The sequence below is a fragment of the Dicentrarchus labrax genome, unplaced genomic scaffold, assembly GCF_905237075.1.
Source record: "Dicentrarchus labrax unplaced genomic scaffold, dlabrax2021, whole genome shotgun sequence".
Classification (NCBI taxonomy): Eukaryota; Metazoa; Chordata; class Actinopteri; family Moronidae; genus Dicentrarchus; species Dicentrarchus labrax.
This window is the reverse complement of record NW_026136712.1, coordinates 21,475,330-21,498,272: the sequence shown is the minus strand read 5'-3', so window position 1 is coordinate 21,498,272 and position 22,943 is coordinate 21,475,330. Positions and strand designations below refer to the sequence as shown.

The 22,943-nt window shown below is 39.6% G+C and overlaps 2 protein-coding genes and 1 pseudogene across 5 annotated transcripts; 2 read left to right on the top strand and 1 right to left on the bottom strand.

The window, feature by feature from the left end:
• The first annotated feature begins 1,621 nt into the window (after positions 1 to 1,621).
• LOC127373457 (UDP-glucuronosyltransferase 2C1-like) lies at positions 1,622 to 15,483 on the top strand. 4 transcript variants are annotated; one of them, XM_051417943.1, is made up of 3 exons: positions 1,622 to 1,756; positions 2,783 to 3,522; positions 13,797 to 15,483. In XM_051417943.1, the coding sequence occupies exons 2-3, from the start codon at positions 2,792 to 2,794 to the stop codon at positions 14,665 to 14,667; spliced, it is 1,602 nt and encodes a 533-aa protein (XP_051273903.1). In that variant the 5' UTR covers positions 1,622 to 1,756; positions 2,783 to 2,791; the 3' UTR covers positions 14,668 to 15,483. The 4 variants fall into 4 exon arrangements, with proteins under 4 accessions (XP_051273903.1, XP_051273902.1, XP_051273901.1 ...); XM_051417942.1 differs by lacking the exon at positions 2,783 to 3,522 and having other exon boundaries at positions 1,644 to 1,756; positions 13,057 to 15,483; XM_051417941.1 differs by lacking the exons at positions 1,622 to 1,756; positions 2,783 to 3,522 and adding an exon at positions 11,453 to 11,576 and having other exon boundaries at positions 13,057 to 15,483.
• On the top strand, positions 7,167 to 10,501 carry LOC127373458 (UDP-glucuronosyltransferase 2C1-like; annotated as a pseudogene).
• A 1-nt stretch (position 15,484) lies between the features above and the next one.
• On the bottom strand, positions 15,485 to 20,528 carry LOC127373459 (C-type lectin domain family 4 member M-like). The gene is made up of 7 exons (XM_051417944.1): positions 20,430 to 20,528; positions 19,511 to 19,600; positions 18,623 to 18,739; positions 16,883 to 17,605; positions 16,313 to 16,464; positions 16,095 to 16,222; positions 15,485 to 15,887 (listed from the first exon to the last, which is right to left on the bottom strand). Exons 2-7 carry the CDS (start codon positions 19,593 to 19,595, stop codon positions 15,719 to 15,721), a joined length of 1,374 nt encoding a protein of 457 aa, XP_051273904.1. The 5' UTR covers positions 19,596 to 19,600; positions 20,430 to 20,528; the 3' UTR covers positions 15,485 to 15,718.
• Positions 20,529 to 22,943: the final 2,415 nt, after the last annotated feature.

The window sequence follows — 22,943 nt, the reverse complement described above, 5'->3', positions numbered from 1 at the left end:
TAAATTGAACTTAAAGCGAGACTCAAAGACTTTCTCTTACATAATAAAAGTTTAATTCAGATTTGCTTTGCTCCTGACTAACAAATCAAACAATAAACAAACTCGTTCCTCTCCTGTCGCTGCCTGAACCCGCTGTGTCTTCATCCCCAGAGTCCTGGTCGGAGCCGGCCTCCGTTGGTTCACCCCTCCTTAGCAGTATTCCCCACTAGGTCCCCCCACTCCTATGCTGGTAACCCTGAGTGCACACTGCCTACCTGAGCTCTGTGTGACGGCTACGATGCTGAACAGCTTAATCTGCTTTAAAAAAATACATTTATAGTTTTTTCCATGTCTGTGACATCTTATACAGCTAAAAAATCCTTAGTTTTAGTGAACATAGTGCAACATTTAGCTGCTAAAGAACCAGATATTTCCTTCAGGAGTTGGTAGGTAAAAGAGATTATTGGTCTTATATTCATCAGGTGAACAGAAACACAAAAGTAATGATAATGTTGCTCTCTAACTGCTGGTTGTAATCACCATATGAACTTCAAGTATATGTCAACGTTGTGTTCTCAACCTGTTTCAGCTACCCCCAAGAGGCCAAAAAAAGCAGTTACTGGGTTTAGGGTGATATTATATCAATGTCTTGTTTACAGCTCGTCCTGCTGTCTCAAAGTGGCCGAAAAAACGGTTAATGCAGGTTTGTACAAACTGAATCCAGATAATCTTTGTAACTGATGGTACTGACTCCCTTTAAAGGATAAGGAATAATCCATCGCTGAAAATAGTCCCCAACAAGTGTACTAATTCCTCCTGTTTGAGTGACGTTCACTAGAAACTACAGCGAGCAGCTGTTTCAGGAAATTCAAACACAGAACAGGTAAATGAGAAAGTACTGACAGATAGACAGAAAAATATAAACTTATCCTTTAAATCCAGGAACCAGACAACCAAGACTGTAATATTCTATGATATAATCAAGTTTCCCGCTCAGGCTGAGCCACTGAGGCCCAGGATAATTTGTCTGTTTTAAACTATATTAAATACAGTGTTAAAAGCATCTAAATGTCCCAATGAGCCCAAAAAAAACCCAAAAGTGTGACAGGAAACAGATGTGTGAAACTGGAAGGACTTTCCCCTCCACAGACTGAACAAAAACTACAGTGAGCCTTCCTAAGTCTCGCCCCTGTTTGTCAACTTCCTCCTTTCCTGTACTTAGATATGCGATGTGCTACACTTTAAAGATGGTTAAAAGATAAAGTCAACATATAGTCACATCTTAAAGAGCAACTAAACCCCCAAACCACTATCTTCCTCTGATTCAGGTCCACTGGACACTTGACTGAACCAACAGAGTCTGACTGATCAGGATTCAACATAAGTGTTTTATTGTTTTAATATTTTAACTTTCTAATGAATTTTATGATTTTTTTATATTCAACCCTTGGTTTGAACCAGTCATGTTGTTTGGTGAAGCTGTTCCCCAACAAACTACTTTCATTTTGAGACCAAGAACTGGTCTGGTGGGTGGCTTCCTCTGTGTGTGTGTGTGTGTGTGTGTGTGTGTGTGTGTGTGTGTGTGTGTGTGTGTGTGTTTGTATGCAGCACAGAAAGAGGGCTGGCTCTGTGGGAAAACCGTTTTCGTCTCCTCCCCCACTGCACTCTCTTCCTAATTTACCACAACAATCAGGCTTCATGGATTCCTGCCACCGCTGCGCTTCACTTGTTCAGAGGACACTTACAGTGCATTTCTCCACAGTTTTAGAGATTTAAGGTAAGTTATAACATTCACTCCTTTTTCTACAACACATGAATAAACTTAACTCAGTTTTAAATGCCTTCACAGCATTGCTGAGGGAGAAGATACTTTGCTGACAGTAACATGTGCAGGACTTTAAATAACTCTACTTTCAACAGTCTTTGATCACTGGTAGTTGCTGATTTGTAGGCAAGAGTGCATGTTAGATTCCTCTTCCAGCTTTCTCACCAAGAGACACTTGAGGCATGTTTCTTCTGCAGGTTATGAATGGTATGCTATGTGTTGTTAGCCTGTTTGCGAGACCCTGCATTTCACTGGACTTTGATCTGTTCCTATCATGGTTTTGAGTTTGCTTTAGTTATTTTGTAATTGTCGTCTTCCTGTATCTTGTGATGCTTTACTTTCTGTCTTTGTCTGTTTCACCTGTCTCTTTGCCCTTCCACCTCACCTGCATTATCAGTTTTTGTTTCCTTGTTTCAGTTGTCACCTCATTTCAGTTTGGTGTGTGGACACCTAGCTCTCGGTTTTCTCCTTGCATTTTCCCTGTGTTCCCATGTTGGACTTGTATTTTGCATGCCACCTGCTTTTAAGCCATTTTCAATAACTTACTGAAGACATCCTACTGTGTTGCATTTGAGTCCACCCAGTTTTTCCCAAGATATGACAGCACCAGCAACATTTCAAGTTTTAGTAGTGTGGGCTATGTGTGTGTCCAGTCATTTCTCTGTAAAAAAAATAAAAATAATAATATGAACAATGTTGGAAGTATTCAGACCTCTTACTTAAGTAAAAGTACTAATAGCACTCTGTACAAAATACTCCATTATAAGTAAAAGACCTGTGTTGAAAATGTTACCGAAGTAAAAGTATGTAATCAGGAACATCTACTACGAATATCAAAAATTAAAGTAATAGTAATAATAATTTAATAATATAGCATATGATTACTATGACACATGCAGCCCTTAAGAGAAAGTTTCAGTAAAAATAAAAAATTAAGCGTGATATAAAACCCATTAGTTGTTTGTTCTTTTCCCTTAGAGTGAATCCATGGGGAGCATCCCAGGAGTTTCACTTCTGCTTCTGGCGGTGAGTGTGTCCCTCCTGACAAGTCCCAGTGTCCAGGGCGGAAAGATTCTGGTGTTCCCATTGGATGGCAGCCACTGGGTCAACATGAACATCCTGATCCAGAGCCTCCATGCCAGGGGTCATGAGGTCACTGTGGTCCACACATCCACTAGCTGGTACATTAAGGAAAATGCATCACATTACCACTCCATCACTGTCACCCTACCAGAACCCATGAGCCTACAGGATGAGGACTTCTTTGTAAGCCTTCTGTTAAAGATGTTGACAATTCAGAAAGAAGGGGCATCTCTTATCAGCTTTGGGAAGTTCTTCTGGGAAATGCTCGGTGCACTGTCGAAAATTCACCAACAGGCCAGCATGTTCGTGGTAGAAATACTTGAGAACAAGACTCTAATGCAGAGTATTCGTGATACCCAGTTTGACATGGTTCTTCTGGACCCCGGATTGCCTGTGGGAATTCTGGTGGCTCATGAACTTAAGCTGCCGACTGTTTATAATGTGAGATGGACCTCCAGCGGAGAAGGGCATTTTGTGGTAGCTCCATCCCCATTATCCTATGTTCCAATTTCAGGAAATGCTGTGTCAGATAAGATGACATTTGGGCAAAGGGTCAAGAACACCTTTTACTATGCCTTCAACACAATCATTGACAAGTTTGTAGTATGCCCACACTATGATAGACTGATATCCAGGTACTTTCCAGATCAGAACTTCTATCACCTTCTACAAGGAGCAGACATCTGGCTGATGAGGGTGGACTTTGTCTTTGAATTCCCCAGACCCACCATGCCAAACATCGCCTACATTGGTGGCTTTCAGTGTAAGCCTTCTGAGCCTTTATCATCAGAGCTGGAGGAGTTTGTTCAAAGTTCAGGAGAACATGGATTCATCCTGATGTCTCTTGGTACTCTGGTCAAAGGCCTACCTATAGAAATCACTTCTGAAATCGCTGCTGCCTTTGCCAAACTTCCCCAAAAGGTCATATGGAGGCATGCTGGTGAGCGCCCCAACAATTTGGGCAACAACACCTTACTGTTAGAATGGATGCCCCAAAATGACCTCTTGGGTCACCCAAAGATTAAAGCCTTTGTGTCCCATGGAGGTACAAATGGGATCTATGAGTCCATCTACCATGGAGTGCCCATAGTGGGCATACCACTTCTGTTTGACCAGTTTGATAATGTTTTTAGATTAGAAGTGCAAGGAGTCGCTAAGGTGGTGGATGCAACCAAAATCACTCACCAGAACTTTCTGGAAACAATACAAGAAGTTCTTCACAATCCCTCCTACAGAAATAACATGAAGCGTCTCTCTGCTCTCCATCGAGATAAACCAATGCATCCTCTGGACACTGCCGTTTACTGGGTTGAGTTTGTTATCAGGCACAAAGGAGCTTCACATTTACGCACTGAGTCTTACAAGATGCCCTGGTATGCCTATTATTCTGTGGATGTTATATGCTTTTTGACTGCAGTCTTGTTTACACTGATAGCCATTGTAGTGGGATCCATACGATTCCTTTGCTTCAGACTGTGCAGGAGGAGAAAACCCAAGCAGGAGTAGTTACTGATTTCTCACATCAGATTAATGTTCATTGAAAGGAACAAGTCATCTTAAAGGATAAGTCCTTCTCCAGGGATGGTGGTGTCAGTCGATTGGTCAATCCACCAGTGTGGTTGAGACTGAAATTGCTCATTCGTTGTCCCCCAACAGCATATATCCAAATTCTTTTGGTAATCTGAGTAATTGCCAGTTCCAGTTCTCATTGAAATGTCTTGACAACTGTTGGATGGATTCCCATTAAATTTGATGCAGATATCCATGGTGCTCAAAGGACAATTATTGGTAATACATTGACCTTTTCCTCTATCATAAGGTCAACGTTTTTATTTCTCCAGTGAAATATCTCAACAGCCAAAAGATTGACTGGCACCAAACTTTGTACAGACATTCATGATTCCCAGACTATTAATTCTAATAACTTTGGTGAACCACTAATGCTGCCCTGAGATTGGCATTTGTGGTTGAAATACTGAAATGTCTCGATAAATTCAAATCTAGTTTTGTTTGTCAAAATCGAAGTAATGTATGCTGCTGCTGCTGAATGTTTCCATCTTTCAAACTGTTTCCCTCCATGATTACAAAAATGAACCCATATATTCATCCAAATGAATACTGTCCAACAAACACAAGCTTAAGATACTTAAGATATTTTATGTGTTTGGAGATTCTCACCATCACAAGTCCAAAAGATGCTGGATGCAAAACAATCTAAACATCTGCACACTTTTCACTATTCCATCCACCAAAATGGACAAAAGTAGGAGTATACATTGATTTTATTTCAGAGGACAACTGTGTGCCTATACTTACTTTTAACAGCAGTGTATCGGAAATTTCACAAGATGTATAAAAACACACTTATCTGCCTGTCTGTTTTAATAAGGATAGGGATTAGGGTTAGAAATATAATGCAGGCTGTTATATCTGTTGAAATGTATACTTTCTGAAAATAAAAAGCTAACTTATGATAAATTGCCTGGTGGATACTGTTTTTAGTTCCTCCAATATACTAATGAAAAAGACAAAATAGGTATGTTATTCCTTTATTTGTATATTGTAACTGTTTTATTATGTGGCCCTAGTGCGAATGTTTTGTCTGATGTAATGTTAATTTTTTTTTTTACTGATTTAATCATTTTTATTGTACCTCACCTTTTTATATGATTTTATTTGTTGTCTAGTGCCTCCTGAAATGTTTTAATCCTGGTACATTCTCACTCTTAACCCGTTAAACACAACTCCTTTTTTGCACAATACTTCGAAACATTGCACAGCTATACACAGATTTATCATATTCTACTTTACTGTATATAGTGTATACTGCCCTACAAAGGCAAACCGTAGTTACTAGCATTTTGTTAAAAATTGAGTTATAGACTTGTTTATAAGACAAGAATTTAATTCTAAAAACAGGTTTACATACATTTTACAATTAAAATAAATACGTCAAGCCATCTTAATAGATTGAAGTCTCAACATATTTGAGGATTGGTTGATTTTTTTTCTTAATTACTCATCCATTTAAACCTTTTAACCATACAAACGATAAGGAATACAGATTTAATGTAATGAGAAATAAATTAGTGTTAGATTAGACACTACGATTGTAGTTACTGTCTTTGCACTACCTATATATCTGTTTAAGGTAATACAAAGACAGAGTGGAATATCTGCCTTTTTGGGGTCATAGATCAAACAATTGGTCCTAACTGTAAAGCCATGAAAATGACATAAAGAATAATATTGAAGCACATAACTGCTGTTCTACCTGTAACGCATTTGGCTGGCCAGTGAAAAACGACAACCGACGCAGCATTTGACATTCAACAAAAAGACGAGCGTTGTATGAATATAAACTTCTGTGATGTTGACCCTCAGGAGCACAGAATGCTCTTCGTCTGTAATCCCGTTTTGCTGTGTGCTCCGATAACAGTTGAGCAAGCCTCGGTCAACTTTCTCCTTTCCTATACTTGCTCTTGCACATGCTACATGCCAGGCTAATCAATGTTGTAAAGAAAACCAAATTTTAAGCTGGTTAAAAGATTAAATCAACACGTAGTCACATCTTAAGTTAGCTAATGTAGCTAGCTAATTTACATCAATTGATAGCTATCTAGTTAGCTGGCTGGTCATTAGCTAGTTAACAAAGTTCAGCACGGTGAAGAGCAAAATCCGTGCTCTTCCTATCTGCCGCCTTCCGAGCAGCAAGTTACTGCAATGGTGTGAATATAGAAATTAAGAGAGGCCACTTTTCTTTGCTTTTTTTGAAAAATATAAACAGTTAAAGCAATGTCATGTTATTAAGGCATCTTCAACTATAATCTGATTGTGTGAATGTAGTACACTTTGGCTAACCTGTCCAATACTGCATCTGTATGTACATTCCTTGTCTTACCAATGAGAAGTTAAAGTCATAAGCAATAAAATGCACCCTTGCAGAATTAAACACACTGAGAGGTTTTCTTGTTACAGTCTCATTTGGTCCAATTAGCTAGCAAGCTATAGATTTAAGACTCCACCTATTAAAAAAATATGAAGTACTCAAGGATGTTAGAACTGCCCTTTCCTGGATATTTATTTTGCAGGATGAGCTCATTGTGCACGCCACAGCAGGTGAGATTTTCTCCACAAAAACGGTTTTGGGTGTTTGTTGGGTTGGTGGTCTCCTCTGTGAGTGTGTATGCAGCACAGACAGAGGGTGGGCTCCTCCCCCACTTCACTCTTCCTTACGTAACACAATAATCGGGTTTGGAGTTCTAGATTCCTGCAGCCCCTGAGCTTTACTTGTCCAGAGGAGGCTCACAGTACATTTCTCCACTGTTTTACAGATTTAAGGTAAGTTACAAAATGTTCTCGTTTCTCTACAATACACGAACAAACTCAGTTAAATGCTTTGAAGACTTTGCTGACACTAACTTGTGCAGGACTTTAAATAACTCTACTTTCAACAGTTTGTAACAGCCAAAATTGTGAAATGTGCCTTTAAGAGACTGCGTTGCCTAGATACGAGAGAAGTGTCATCACACAGCGCCTAACCTGTCTTGAGTTAGCTGAGCGGTACACCTTGCTGAGCTCCTGTTTTTCTTTGCCCACAACTCAACCGTAACATTTGGAGTATGTGTGGCCTCTGTTTTGTTGATGTATGATAAAATAGTAGCCGTACAACTGGTCTTGATAAGGTTGATATGTTAGAAATAGTAGAGTATTGTGGAAAACTCCAGTACCAGCGTGGCTATGAGATTATGCCTTTCGTCCTTTTCCACTTTCTTCAAGCCAACGTTAACTCAACCAAGAAACAAGGACCCAAACCGGGTCAGGGTTTTTGATCACGGGAATTTGCTGATCTGTATGCAAGACTGCATGATGTTAGATTCCCTTTTCAGTCTCAACAATAGGCATGTTATGAATGTAGATACTGCTATGTGTATTTATCCTGTTAGTGAGTCCCTGCTGAATAAGATTAGAGACCATAGTAACGCCAGGCATTAGTCAGTCCATGCATTCCACTGGACTTTGATCTGTTGGACCGACATCTCAGGTTTTATTACTGTGGGCTTTGTGTGTGTCCATGTAGTCATTTCCCTCTGGTTTCTTCTGTAAATCTACGCTGCAGATTTAGAATTTGCAGACAAAGCGGCAACCGGTTAGCTCAGTGGGTAGAGCTGGCGACCCATGTAACGAGGCTGAGTCCTTGCTGCAGCGGCCCTGGGTCCGAATCTGACCTGCGGCCCTTTGCTCCGTGTCATCCCCTCTCTCTGGCCCCCTTTCCTGTCCATCTTCAGCTGTCACTATCATAAAGACAATAAAAGCCCCCAAAAATACCTTTAAAAAAAATAAAGAACCCGAACTACATTTTGTCTTGATAATTAATAATAGGAACAATGATGGAGGAAGTATTCAGTAAAAATAATAACACATCAAGTGTGAAGTAAAACTCATCATAACAGTCTTTGCTCACATTTAACGTTTGTTCTTTTCCCTTAGAGTGAATCCATGGGGAGCATCCCAGTAGTTTCACTTCTGCTTCTGGCGGTGAGTGTGTCCCTCCTGACAAGTCCCAGTGTCCAGGGCGGAAAGATTCTGGTGTTCCCGGTGGATGGCAGCCACTGGGTCAACATGAACCTCCTGATCCAGAGCCTCCATGCCAGGGACCATGAGGTCACTGTGGTTCGCACATCCACTAGTTGGTACATCAAGGAAAATGCACCACATTACCGCTCCATCACTGTGACCCTACCAGAAGCCATTAGCATAGAGGACCAGGACTTCTTTGTAACCTTCCTGGTCAAGATGTTGACAATTCAGAAAGAAGGGGCTTCTCTTATCGGCTTTGTCAAGTTCTCCTGGGAAATGCTCGGTGCACTGTCGAAAATTCACCAACAGGCCAGCATGTTGGGGGTTGAAATATTTGAGAACAAGACTGTAATGCAGAGTATTCGTGATACCCAGTTTGACATGGTTCTTCTGGACCCCGGATTGCCTGTGGGAATTCTGGTAGCTCATGAACTTAAGCTGCCGACTGTTTATAATGTGAGATGGATCACAAGCGGAGAAGGCCATTTTGTGGTAGCTCCATCCCCATTATCCTATGTTCCAGTTTCAGGAAATGCCATGTCAGATAAGATGACTTTTGGGCAAAGGGTCAAGAACACTTTTTACTATGCCTTCAACACATTCATTGACAAGGTTGTAGTATGCCCACACTATGATAGACTGGTATCCAGGTACTTTCCAGATCAGAAGTTCTATCACCTTCTACAAGGAGCAGACATCTGGCTCATGAGGGTGGACTTTGTCTTTGAATTCCCCAGACCCACCATGCCAAACATCGTCTACATTGGTGGTTTTCAGTGTAAGCCTTGTAAGCCTTTATCATCAGAGCTGGAGGAGTTTGTTCAAAGTTCAGGAGAACATGGATTCATCTTGATGTCTCTTGGTACTCTGGTCAAAGGCCTACCTATAGAAATCACTTCTGAAATCGCTGCTGCCTTTGCCAAACTTCCCCAAAAGGTCATATGGAGGCATGCCGGTGAGCGCCCCAACAATTTGGGCAACAACACCTTACTGTTAGAATGGATGCCCCAAAATGACCTCTTGGGTCACCCAAAGATTAAAGCCTTTGTGGGCCCATGGAGGTACAAATGGGATCTATGAGTCCATCTACCATGGAGTGCCCATAGTGGGCATACCGCTTCTGTTTGACCAGTTTGAGAATGTTTTAAGATTGGAAGCACGAGGAGCTGCTAAGGTGGTGGATGCGACCAAAATCACTCACCAGAACTTTCTGGAAACAATACAAGAAGTTCTTCACAATCCCTCCTACAGAAATAACATGAAGCATCTCTCTGCTCTCCATCGAGATAAACCAATGCATCCTCTGGACACTGCCGTTTACTGGGTTGAGTTTGTTATCAGGCACAAAGGAGCTTCACATTTACGCACTGAGTCTTACAAGATGCCCTGGTATGCCTATTATTCTGTGGATGTTATATGCTTTTTGACTGCAGTCTTGTTGACACTGATAGCCATTGTAGTGGGATCAATACGATTCTTTTGCTTTAGACTGTGCAGGAGGAGAAAACACAAGCGGGAGTAGTTACTGACTCCTCACATCAGATAATTGTTTAATAAAATGAACAAGTCATCTTAAAGGATAGGATATTTCTACATTCTCAGTCCTTGCTCTAGGGAGGGTGGTGTCAGTCGATAGGTCAATCCACCAGCTTGGTCCAGACTGACTATTGGATTGATTCCCATTAAATTTGATACAGATAAACATGGTGCCCAGAAGATAATTCTTATTAATTTGGGTAATACCTTGACCTTTTCCTCTAGCACCATAATGAGGTCAGATTCTTGAGATCGCCAGTGAAATATCTCAACAGCTAAAAGATGAGAGAGGCACCAAACTTTGTACAGATATTCATGATTCCCATACAATGAATTCTAATGACTTTGGTGATCCACTATTGCTACCATGAGATTCACATTTGTTATTGAAATGTTGAAATGTCTTGATAAATTTCATGGCTTGATTGTCAGGGTGAATTGTAAAAATGTTGGTGATCCCTTAATGTTTAATCCAGATAAATTTGTCCAACACCTTTATATGACTTATTATGACTAATGGCATGACTAAATTAAGATGGTGAACATGGTAAACATTATACCTGCTTAACATCAGTATTACATAACTTGTACTTAAACATCATCATATCACCAACTGCACCCACAACTGTCCAATCACATACCCCAATATTATTTTTACTCCCAACCATGCAAAAAAATTTGTTATGAAGCAACAGCACTGGATGATATAGTATTATCAGAACAGAATTAATATATACATTTGCAACTCTACTGCACTGGTTGTAGAGTAAGTTAACCTCTGGGAACTATTGAGAGGCTCCACGTTCCGCCATTGCTGTAAAAAAAAAAAAAAAAAAACGGTAAATTGGAGCAAACAGAGATGATGCAACTCTTATATCTTCATGGCTCTGAACCTAATACTGCATCTGTATGTGCATTCTTTATCTTAAAAACGTGAAATTAAGGTCATAAGCGATGAAACGCACCCTTACGTAATTAAATACACTGAGAGGTTTTGTTGCTACAGTGTCACTAGGTCTGGTATGACCATGTTAGCTAGCAAACTTTAGATTTAAGACTTTATATATCCTACTGTTACTTTACATTTTAGCATATCATAAACATTTTAACCATTATTTAAAAAAAAGTTAATTTTAACCAAATACCCACTTATTCAAGGACTGAACATATGAAAAAAAAAATGAAAATAGAAAGTACTCAAGGGCCTTAGAACTGCCCTTTCCTAGACATTTATTTTGCAGGATGAGCTCATTGTGCAGGTCACAGAGGTGAGATTTTCTCCACAAAAAACTGTTTTGAGTGTGTGTGTGTGTTGGGTGGGTGGTCTCCTCTGTGAGTTTGTCTGCAGCACAGAGAGAGAGGGTGGACTCTTTGGGAAAACTGTTTCCTCTCCTCCCCTTCCAAAATACACACAAAAATCTGAAGTCCATTTGTAACATCGCCCTCCCCCACCAGACTCCCTTCCTTATGTAACACAACAATCGGGTTTGGAGTTTGGATTCCAGCAGCCGCTGAGCTTCACTTGTCCAGGGGAGGCTAATAGTACATTTCTCTACTGTTTCAGTGATTTAAGGTAAGTTTTAACATTTACTCCTTTTAATACAATACATGAACAAACTCAGTTAAATGCCTTTACAGCATTGCTGAGGAGAAGAGACTTTGCTGACACTTACTTGTGCTGGACTTTAAAGAACTACTTTCAACAGCCTTTGATCACTGGAAGTTGCTGATTTGTAGGCAAGAATGCATGTTAGATTCCTCTTTCAGCTTTCTCAACAACAGGCATGCAGACAAGAAACTGGACACTTCAGGGCATGTTTCTTCTGCAGGTTATGAATGGTATGCTATGTGTTGTTAGCCTGTTAGCGAGTCCCTGCTGAATAAGATTAGAGACCATAGTAACACAAGATGTTAGACAGTCCATGCATTCCACTGGACTTTGATCTGTTGGACTGACATCTCAGGTTTTAGTACGGTGGGCTTTGTGTGTTTCCATGTGGTCATTTCCTCTGGTTTCTTCTGTAAATCTATGCTAAAGAATTTGCAGATAAAACCATCTAGGATATGGTGTTTCTGAGGTATAAAAACCCAGAGCTTCATTTAAAAAAATAATTAATAATATTAATAATGTTGGAGCAAGTGTGTTTATAAAGTATGTTCAAAATTAGCTCCACCTTGACCAGCTAAAACATCAATAGTAATAATAATTTGATAATATAATATAGCATATGATATGATAGCATCATAATGACATGTGCAGCCCTTGAGAGAAAGACTTTCACTGTCTCTCCCCCGTAATAAAAAGTGCTTATCAGCAACTTCCCAGGTCGGCACAATAAAGTGGCCTTGGCTTTCAACATGTTCGTGTGTTGCTTTCTGATTATGAGACAACAATGCTTTCGCTGACTAAAATAAACACATCTAGGTTATATGTAAATAACACCATTTTCTTTCCAGTAGCTACCGCCCTGGGTGCATGTCAGTGTTTGTTTGTGGCTGGTTGCAATTTCCAGTTTGTCACGTAAGTTTGTCATTTGGAAGGAATTCAGTAAATTATACAACACAAGGCTTCATTACAAAATAAAGGTTTGTAGTTCCCTAATGCTACACACATAGATAAAGATAATCAAATTCATAGAATGACATAAAAAATAAATAAAACAGAATAAAAAATTATATATGTACACACCCAGGAAATAATTCTGCAGTGCATCTTTTGAATTTGTGTTTAATTTGAATTAGGTAATAAGTGTTTCAGTGATAAAGCCAAAAGCAGAAAGATTTGAAGGAGCTAACCATTGCCATAGTTATAATCTTCTGAATCCATTTAAATTTGAACAATATGCATCAGCCACTTAAAACCAGACCCAATCAGACACAGAAAAAAATAGTTCAATTTAGCAAGTTTTGATAGAGCTACCAGCCGCTGTGTCTGCACATGCAGCGGTTGCCTTGTCAACACATCAGCGTGACATAAACTAATCATAACAGGTGATTACTCCAATATTTGCGGTTGCTAACATTAAACTTGTGTGTTTGTTGTTTTCCCTCAGAGTGAATCCATGGGGAGCATCCCGGGAGTTTCACTTCTGCTTCTGGCGGTGAGTGTGTCCCTCCTGACAAGTCCCAGTGTCCAGGGAGGAAAGATTCTGGTGTTCCCGGTGGATGGCAGCCACTGGGTCAACATGAACCTCCTCATCCAGAGCCTCCATGCCAGGGGTCATGAGGTCACTGTGGTCCGCACAGCCACTAGTTGGTACGTCAAGGAAAATGCACCACATTACCACTCCATCACTGTCACCTTACCAGAAGCCATTAACATAGAGGAGCAGGACTTCTTTGTAACCTTCCTGGTCAAGATGTTGACAATTCAGAAAGAAGGGGCGTCTCTTATCGGCTTTGTGAAGTTCTACTGGGAAATGCTCGGTGCACTGTCGAAAATTCACCAACAGGCCAGCATGTTGGGGGTTGAAATATTTGAGAACAAGACTCTAATGCAGAGTATTCGTGATACTCAGTTTGACATGGTTCTTCTGGACCCCGGATTGCCTGTGGGAATTCTGGTAGCTCATGAACTTAAGCTGCCGACTGTTTATAATGTGAGATGGATCACCAGTGGAGAAGGGCATTTTGTGGTAGCCCCATCTCCAACATCTTATGTTCCAACTTCAGGAAATGCTGTCTCGGATAAGATGACCTTTGGGCAAAGGGTCAAGAACACCTTTTACTATGCCTTCAACACATTCATTGACAAGTTTGTAGTATGCCCACACTATGATAGACTGGTATCCAGGTACTTTCCAGATCAGAAGTTCTATCACCTTCTACAAGGAGCAGACATCTGGCTGATGAGGGTGGACTTTGTCTTTGAATTCCCCAGACCCACCATGCCAAACATCGCCTACATTGGTGGTTTTCAGTGTAAGCCTTCTAAGCCTTTATCATCAGAGCTGGAGGATTTTGTTCAAAGTTCAGGAGAACATGGATTCATCTTGATGTCTCTTGGTACTCTGGTCAAAGGCCTACCTATAGAAATCACTTCTGAAATCGCTGCTGCCTTTGCCAAACTTCCCCAAAAGGTCATATGGAGGCATGCCGGTGAGCGCCCCAACAATTTGGGCAACAACACCTTACTGTTAGAATGGATGCCCCAAAATGACCTCTTGGGTCACCCAAAGATTAAAGCCTTTGTGGCCCATGGAGGTACAAATGGGATCTATGAGTCCATCTACCATGGAGTGCCCATAGTGGGCATACCGCTTCTGTTTGACCAGTTTGAGAATGTTTTAAGAATGGAAGCACGAGGAGCTGCTAAGGTGGTGGATGCGACCAAAATCACTTGGCAGAACTTTCTGGAAACAATACAAGAAGTTCTTCACAATCCCTCCTACAGAAATAGCATGAAGCGTCTGTCTGCTCTCCATCGAGATAAACCAATGCATCCTCTGGACACTGCCGTTTACTGGGTTGAGTTTGTTATCAGGCACAAAGGAGCTTCACATTTACGCACTGAGTCTTACAAGATGCCCTGGTATGCCTATTATTCTGTGGATGTTATATGCTTTTTGACTGCGGTCTTGTTTACACTGATAGCCATTGTAGTGGGATCAATACGATTCCTTTGCTTTAGACTATGCAGGAGGAGAAAACCCAAGCAGGAGTAGTTACTGACTCCTCACATCAGATTAGTGTTTAAGTCATCTTAAAGGATAGGATATTTCTACATTCTCAGTCCTTGCTCTAGGGAGGGTGGTGTCAGTCAATGTGTCAGGTCAATCCACCAGTGGTTCAGAATTAAATTACTTAAGGACTATTGGATGGATTGTCATTCAATTTTGTACAGATATTCATTGTCCCAAGAGCATATATCCAAATCAATTTTAGCTTTCAGTGAAATGATGAGTGAATGATGAATTCCCATTAAATCTGGTACAAATGACCATAGTGCCTGGAGGATAATTCTTAATGGTTTAGGTGACACCTTGACTTTTCCTCTGGCACCATCATAAGGTCAATGTTCTCCAGTCAATTTTCCAGTAAAATATCTCAACACTGTCCAAACATACAAGCTTAAGATACTTATGATATTTAAGGGGACAACTGTGCAATGTTTTTGGAGCTTCTCACCATTACAAGTCTAAAAGATGCTGCATGCAAAACAATCAAATCATTCACTATTCCATACACCAAAATGGAAAAAAGTAGGTGGATATATTGATTGATTGACAGCTGTGTGCCTGTATTTACTCTTAACAGCAGTGTATTACTGTTATTTCCAGTGTATGCAGATCTGAAATTTCACAAGATATATAAAATCACTTATATGATTTATCTGTCTTTTTTTAAAAATAAAAATCAACATTTAAAAAATGAATACTGCAAGTTTATGTCGTGTATCATCACTTGAAGAAAGAAAATGCAGTCTGTTAAATCGGTTTAAATTTATACTTAATGAAAATAAAAAAGTAATTAACGACAAACTGCCTGGTAGATATGTCTTTATTTCCTGCAATATAGGGATGGAAAAGACTAAACTGTTTATATTTGAAAGAGAATGTACACTATCACCATGTTATAACTCATTCATAGCAGCAATTTTATACATCATATATATAGTCCTATAATTCCCTACATAAAGAAAATTATAGCTTCAAATCATTGTATCATTGCTATATTTACAATATTAAATGAGAACAAAAAATGTTGTTGGGTGATCTAAACATGCTTTTCACAGATCCACCTATAAGATGTCTTACAGGAGCCGTCCATCCAGGAGGTAAGTGTGTTTTCACTGGTGTCCATGTGTCCACAGTCTTCCCCCAAAGGGTCGTCCAGCTTCCAGTCATCAGGCTCAGTCCCCAGTCCTGGTCTACTCAGCCAGTACCTGGAGGAAGAGTAGGAGCAGCTGTGTTACATAATAAAACTAAAATTATCAATCTGCAAAGATCTAAGTTAATGTGTCTGCTACACAAAACTACTTATTTAGAAATGTTGTCTTGATTATCTTGAACTCTGATTTGTGACAGTGACAGACAGCAACAAAACTCTGTAGTGTCAAACAGATCAAATCAACATGAGAACTTCAACTTACTGTAAATCTGAAGCCACTGGACTGCCGTCGACCCAGATCCATTCACCTTCCTCCTCTGCGTCTGTCAAACCAATCCACATCCTGGTGCCGCTCTGATCCAGAGTCTGGCTGGTCTCGAAAATAAAGCTCTAAAAAGAGAAAGATGATTAAAATATATGATGCCTAACAGCTGATGACTGAAAACTCCTTCTGTTATTGTCTCACATGTCTTCTTTTACCTGTTCTGGCTCACTCTCAATGATGAGCAGGTCGCCCCCTTGTGTCTGGCACCAGGCTCTGCTGTAGATCCAGGTGAGTGTGCGAGAGGAGAAGTAGTAGCATTTGTTCTCAAACAGTCTCCATGTGTCCTGACACTTTCTGCAAATCCGTTCTGTGAAAAAAGATTAAGAAACTGATGATTTCTCTGTATAGTTATCAGTCATCTTGTTGCCAAATTTGAACCTCTTCACATATAATTTCCCCCTTTTATTTCCTGGTAAGTACACCATCCAGCACAAAGTCCAAAGTCAAAGCTAACAATACCGCAAAGCTTGTGAAATATATTGTAATATATCATTTTTGCTGGCTAATTTTAGCTTGCTTGCTAATGTGGACAAAATGCTACCTCTCTAACATAGCAAGATATTGTCAGCTGGCTTCACCCTCAGACTCCTGATCTGATCTGACTGGCTTGCTGTTTGCAAATTATTTGCCGGTTTGTAGCTGGCTGGCGAACCTTAGCTTGCTTTCCTGCTAACTTTATCGCTAGCAAAATGCTTTCTAGTTGAGGAAAGAAACTGCTTATATACCTTTCGTCTTGTTATGAACCACAGGGCAGTAGAGGTCTAGGGAGTAGTAGGCCTCCTTCATTGAATGCAGATCCACCACCATTTGGTCCCTCTCGTTCCTCCTGCTTTCCTCTCGCTCTGCTGCTTCCTGCCTCTCTTCCATCAACACGCTGCTCAGGTTCTGGTTCTGCTCCTGAAGCTCTGTTAATCTCTCCCGGAGCTGCGTGTCGTGTTTCTCACTCAGTTTTTGAACTTCTCCTTGAAACTTGTCGTTGATTTCCAGAAGTTCTCGATTCTTTTCCTTCACCTGGAACAGCTCATCCCTCAGGAGGCCGTTAATCTCAGACAGTTGTCGTCCCTCCTCCTCTCTCAGACTGTTGGCGTCGACCAGATGTTTGATAGTTTGGGACATGTTCAGCTTCTCCTCCTCCTGCTCAGACGTCTGCTGGACCAGACGCTCATGTTCTTGTGTGAGTTGCAAGTTTGTAGAATTCAGATTGACAATTTGCTCCATCAACTCTGTGCTTTCCAAACTCCAGGCAAGATTATCAGACATCAGTTGGTCTGAAGTCCTGTTGAGGAGTTTGTTCTGTTCATCCAGCCAGCCGCTCTGCTCCTTGAAGATTTTATTGTCTCCTCTCAGGTCGTTGTTCGCTTTGGCAAGAGTGAGATAGCTGTCACTGATGTTCTGGTAGTCAAATATGAGGCTTTTCAACGCTGGCCTGCTGTCTGACTCATTGTTATCTGAGAATTAAAGACAAAGAATCATTACTTTTCTTAAAACAAAGGACAACACAGCATGCTTCCAAGGACCAGTGTGTAAGATTTAGGAGGCTCTATGGGCAGAAATGGAATATAATATTCACAAGTGTGTTTTGATTTGTGTGTAATTGTTGTGTTTTCATTACTTTAGAATATATAATATAGAATTTATAATGGCGGTCTATGGGGAAATGCTTTTTGGGCTGCAGGGTAAATCTTCCTGCAATACCTCGAGTGGCCACTGGGCAACATTTTACTGAGCGGCAATCTCGCCATGTTTCTACAGTAGCCCAGAACTACTTCTTGCAAGTTTCGTAGCTCCTTTAGTTTCTCCTACGTGGAAGGGAGGGTGAAGCGAGGGGTATTCATTTGGTTGCAATCTGCAACTACACCACTAGATATCACTAAATCCTACACACTGGACCTTTAATGTAAATCCAGCACAGATAAATGTTAATATGCAATGACTTTAAAAGGTGAAAGTTTTATGAATACACATGAACAGTTAAAGATTCAGGGAAATATGCTAATTTAATTCATTTGTGCACAGATTAAACAAATGAGACATATTGTGAGTTTTAAAGTGGCTATAATTGATATTTTAATTATAAAAATGCGAAAACAGTTGCTCACAGCGAACCTACAGATCTGCAGCTGCCCTTGGCTTTAGTTTCAGCTCCTTTTGGTTCTCATTTTATTATACTCTCAACACTACTATATGGTCATTTTTGGCCACAACAGGCAACTGTTTTCAGAGAAAAAGCTCTTGAGTTGGATGATAATGTTGCTCTGGATTTGTAGATAAGAAAGTTATTAAGTTAAACCTAAAAGGTGATAAATATTTCAAGGATTTGTTTTTGACTTGTTTCTGCCCTCAAGTGGCTTAATCAGTTACTGCAGGTTCAAAGGTGTTGATAGGTGCATTTTATCTTTAACTTTTACAACCAAAGTCATATCTTGTGGTCACTTTGAGCTTCCGGCCAATGCTATGAAACTTACATAAGACAGAAAGTGCTACACAGATCACAAGCAGCAACAAGCAGAGTGCTGAGAGACCGACTACTGGACAGAAGTGGTGACAGCTCACTTTCTTTCTGGTGCCGAGGCAACTTGAAGCTGAAACAAACAACAGACAGTTGAGTTATTATCATTATTATTAGTAGTAACAGTGATATACATAACAAGGTTTATGTAATGGATGAGCTGGTATTCTCTTGCTGAAGATACACAACAACTACACAGATCTCTGTCTTATCACGTTGTCTGTAATTGAGTTTTTTAAGCAGAGCAAATCAACCTGTTTTTCTAATTATTTTCTAAAATCAAGTTGAATTTTTCCTTATTGTTGTGCAGCGATGTGCCAAATTCACTCCTGTTTTTCAAGATACTGAGGCTAATTTTTTCAGAGTCCTGGAATTAAATTGATTTCTACTCAAAACAGATTAAAATATTCTTACTGTGCATGAAAACACAGTTTTTAGGATTTAATTACAGACCAAAGATTACTATTGTTATCTTATTATTACTATTTCACCATACACACAGGTAAAGATAAATCACTTATTTTACAGTGCAGTTAAGGCAACACTAAGTACAAATAGTACACATTTAATTAATTATTTATGACACACTATGATGTAGTTGTAAGGATATATAAGAACATTTTGATTTGTTATTAATTAACAGAATTTGTCAGAGATTATAATTTATATAAAAACACATTTTGTATTACTATCTGTATTTTAACATATTATCTGTTTATTCAGCAGCTTCTGCTTACAGCAAATAAACTTGTATATCTTCTTACAACTACATTATAATGTGTTATTAACTTTTTATTAAATGTAATTCCTATGAATGAAGTAAAGAAGTTGCGGTATTACTTACATATTTCCTGTTCCTGTTTGGCTGAAGTCACTGAGATTGAGCCAGAGGATGGATTAATCCAGGAGATCCACCGATGACCGAACATTGTACCTGTTACAGTACGAGAGGCTTTAGAGAAATAAAACTGCTTTAAAAACTCTTGATATCAGGGCTGAACGGAACCAAAAAAAGGGATGCATTGTGTTAAAGTTAGATTGGGATCAAAGGTGTGGAGGTTTTTCTGACACATGAGAAAACATAAATGCCCTATTTGTTCTAAATCAGACCACACATCTTCAGACAGACAGATAGTGTTTGGTGCTTCTAGACATCAAACAGCGTTTAAAGGCCACCAACAAAGTGTTTCAGTGGTTTTCCTGTTATGTATGTGTCATCAAAGTTTTTCTCTCTCTCACGGTGATACAGTGTGATGTAGCTTTACACACTGACAATTCAGACATAGTTTGAGGGGAAATGTTCTCAGAGTTTGTTCTTGTTCCTGCAGTTGAATGTTTGAATGATGTCGGAGCAGCGTTTGACACTAAAACACTTCATCTGCTGAAAGTGCAAAGTTTCTCTGAGCTCATTGAACATCTGATTTAACTACAAGCATGATTTTTGACAACACAAATTGTCTGGAGGTCAGTCCTGGTCCAGTATGCAACTTACACAGTGTGATCCACCAGTGCACAGACACTGAGAATGGACAGTGAAGTAGAACAGTGATTCCCAACTATTCAACTATTCTACTAGAGTTCCAGAGTGATAAAAATATGCCTAACTATCTCTCTTCGTTCTTACTTTGGTGATAATTAAGACAATTTTTATAAATAATTAATAATTATTAATATTTTACCTCCCTCTCCTGCAGCTGCAGCACAGATAGAAACTGGACAAACTGCTGCTGCAATCAGTTTGAAAACCAATCCTCATGACTCACCTGAGCTGATGTCCCTCTCAGTCTGCAGCAGATATAGTGTGTCCTGACTGTCGTCTCGTAGCTGCAGCAGGTCTCCAACAGTCCTTTAAAGCCCACAACCCCCCTGTAGCTTTACCTCCAATAGGTGGAGATCCTCTATAAAGGCCACTTATGTTTGATGTTAGCTTATCTCTCACTGAACAATGGTCTCTGAGGCTGTGACTGTGTGCCATTGTGTGGCTTTTAAACAGAGTTAAACAGAAGATTTTACTTTTTCATTAATGATTTATTTGTGATGTTCCTTTAAATGTTTTGACCGATTGAAGAATTCAGCCTTTAAATAAATAGAAACACATGGTTTATTTCTGTCGTCAGCAATAATTTCCTTCATTTTAACCAGCAGGTGGCACTGTGTCCTTCTGCACTATACACAGCCGGTACCTCACATGTATTTGGTTTCTGTGGTCTCTTTTTCATGGCTTGGGCCTCTTATTAATATTAGTTCCACTGAGAACATTAATGCTACACCACTGAAATACATGCACAAAAATACGGTAGTATCCAAGTTGGTAATATGTTTGGATATGGACAGATACCGTCTATATCCAGAAGGCTAAAGACATGGATCTTTGACAGATTTTATAGTTATATGATATGATACAGATCTGGATACATTTCCATAAACTTAGATACTTTCTGGATTCAGGTGCTTTTTATCCAGTGCACCACATTTTAAACCAGTGGTTCCCAACCTGTGGGTCGGGACCCCACACAGGTAACAAAAACATACTGCATCATGATCATGGTGATTTTTTCATACTTTCCTCGAATCTTTGCATTTTACATTTACAGTCATTCTTGGATTGAACTGGTCAGACCCAGTAAGACAGAATGAGTGACAGCAGCATTATAATTAAGCACTGTAGCTCTGAAGATTTAAGAAAATGTGTTTCTTTGATCCCAACAGACGTCAGGTCGTCATGATTTTAGTATTTCTTTCAGTGAAAATGAAAATTGTGAATCATATCTGTGGAAATATTGACTTTATTACCGTATCGTGCAGCCCAACTGTTCCTGTCTCAACATGGCGATGTCTCCCCGCACAAGGGCAGGTCCATAAGGACGGAGGAAATGATACGTGTAGTATTTAACATTATATATAATATTTTATAGGGATGCACTGATACCACTTTCAAACCAAGTACAAGTTTAGATTACATTTGGGCACTTGCCAATACCGAGTACTGATATTAGTACTTAATAATATCATTACAGTCCAGTTTTATTTTTAAGAGAGGTTACTTAACGTCACGCTGGTGTAAAGTGGTACTGATACGTTATTGGAGTAGTTTTACAAGTACTTGAGCTCAGTATCTGAACAGATACCCGACACTGGTCTCTGTATCTGTGCATCCATTATATTTTATGTAATATATTACTTTATTTTTCAATTTTATTCTATTTAATATATATTACATTTTATAAGTTTATGAGTTGCTAAAATATTGATTGAAAAATGAAAATGAATGAAAAATGTTTATTATCATTATATAAGCCAACAAATACAATAATCTGAGTACATAAACTTCATCAAATAAGCTTCAAGTGCTACAATTAGAAGCAACAAGAGATCATTATTGTTTATTATTACATTTAATGATTGTATGATACAGTAAAATGCCAAACATGCTGATACCAGCAGGACATCTAACAGCAGAGGCAGCAAGATAAGAGAGACAATGTTCTTTCTCTGCAGCGAGAATCATCCCTGATATGATCCGCTCTAAACAAACATGTAGCCACTGATATGTGTGAGAAAGGAAATGCAGATCACAGCATTGTTTTAACAGCCTCTGTCTCCTGTCTGCTGGTTTTAGTTCATTTGGCCTCTTTTTCTTCCCAAATACATGAACAAACTGTGTGTCTTCAGACGGTAACATCACATATATTATGTGTGATCAGTCCTTCTGGATCTGAAACACAACAATCCAATCACGTCCTTGGATTCATTTTGTAATCGTGGAGGAAACCAGTTTGGAAGATGGAAACGCTGGAAATATTCACTCATTACTTTGATTTTAACAAACCACATCGGATTCTAATCGTTGTAAGTCTGAATTTTGGGGTTTGATGATGATTGAAGATGACTAATCTCAATTACACCAATTTATTTTGGCCATGTCAGAAACACACGCTAACGTTTTCGGCCTTGTGGCCTTCATCAGAGGATCATGAGGCTGAAACGAGAGCGTGTTTTCCTGGAAACATGTGTGTGCTACCTTTTAACACTCAACACTGGAATTTAACACTTTGGTTTAGCATCCCAAATAAAATACTGGGAAGGCGAATCGTCTCTAAGATCTAACAATTCAGTGCCTGAAATGAGCCGGCACTTCAGATTGTTGTCCATACGAGTACCCTTACTTCTCACTGAGTACACCCTGTAGCAAGTTCAGTTTTTGGACCTCTGTATTGCTGGTGAGGTACTCCTAATTGTATTATGAATTGGTCCTACACAAATAAAATGTAGCTGAA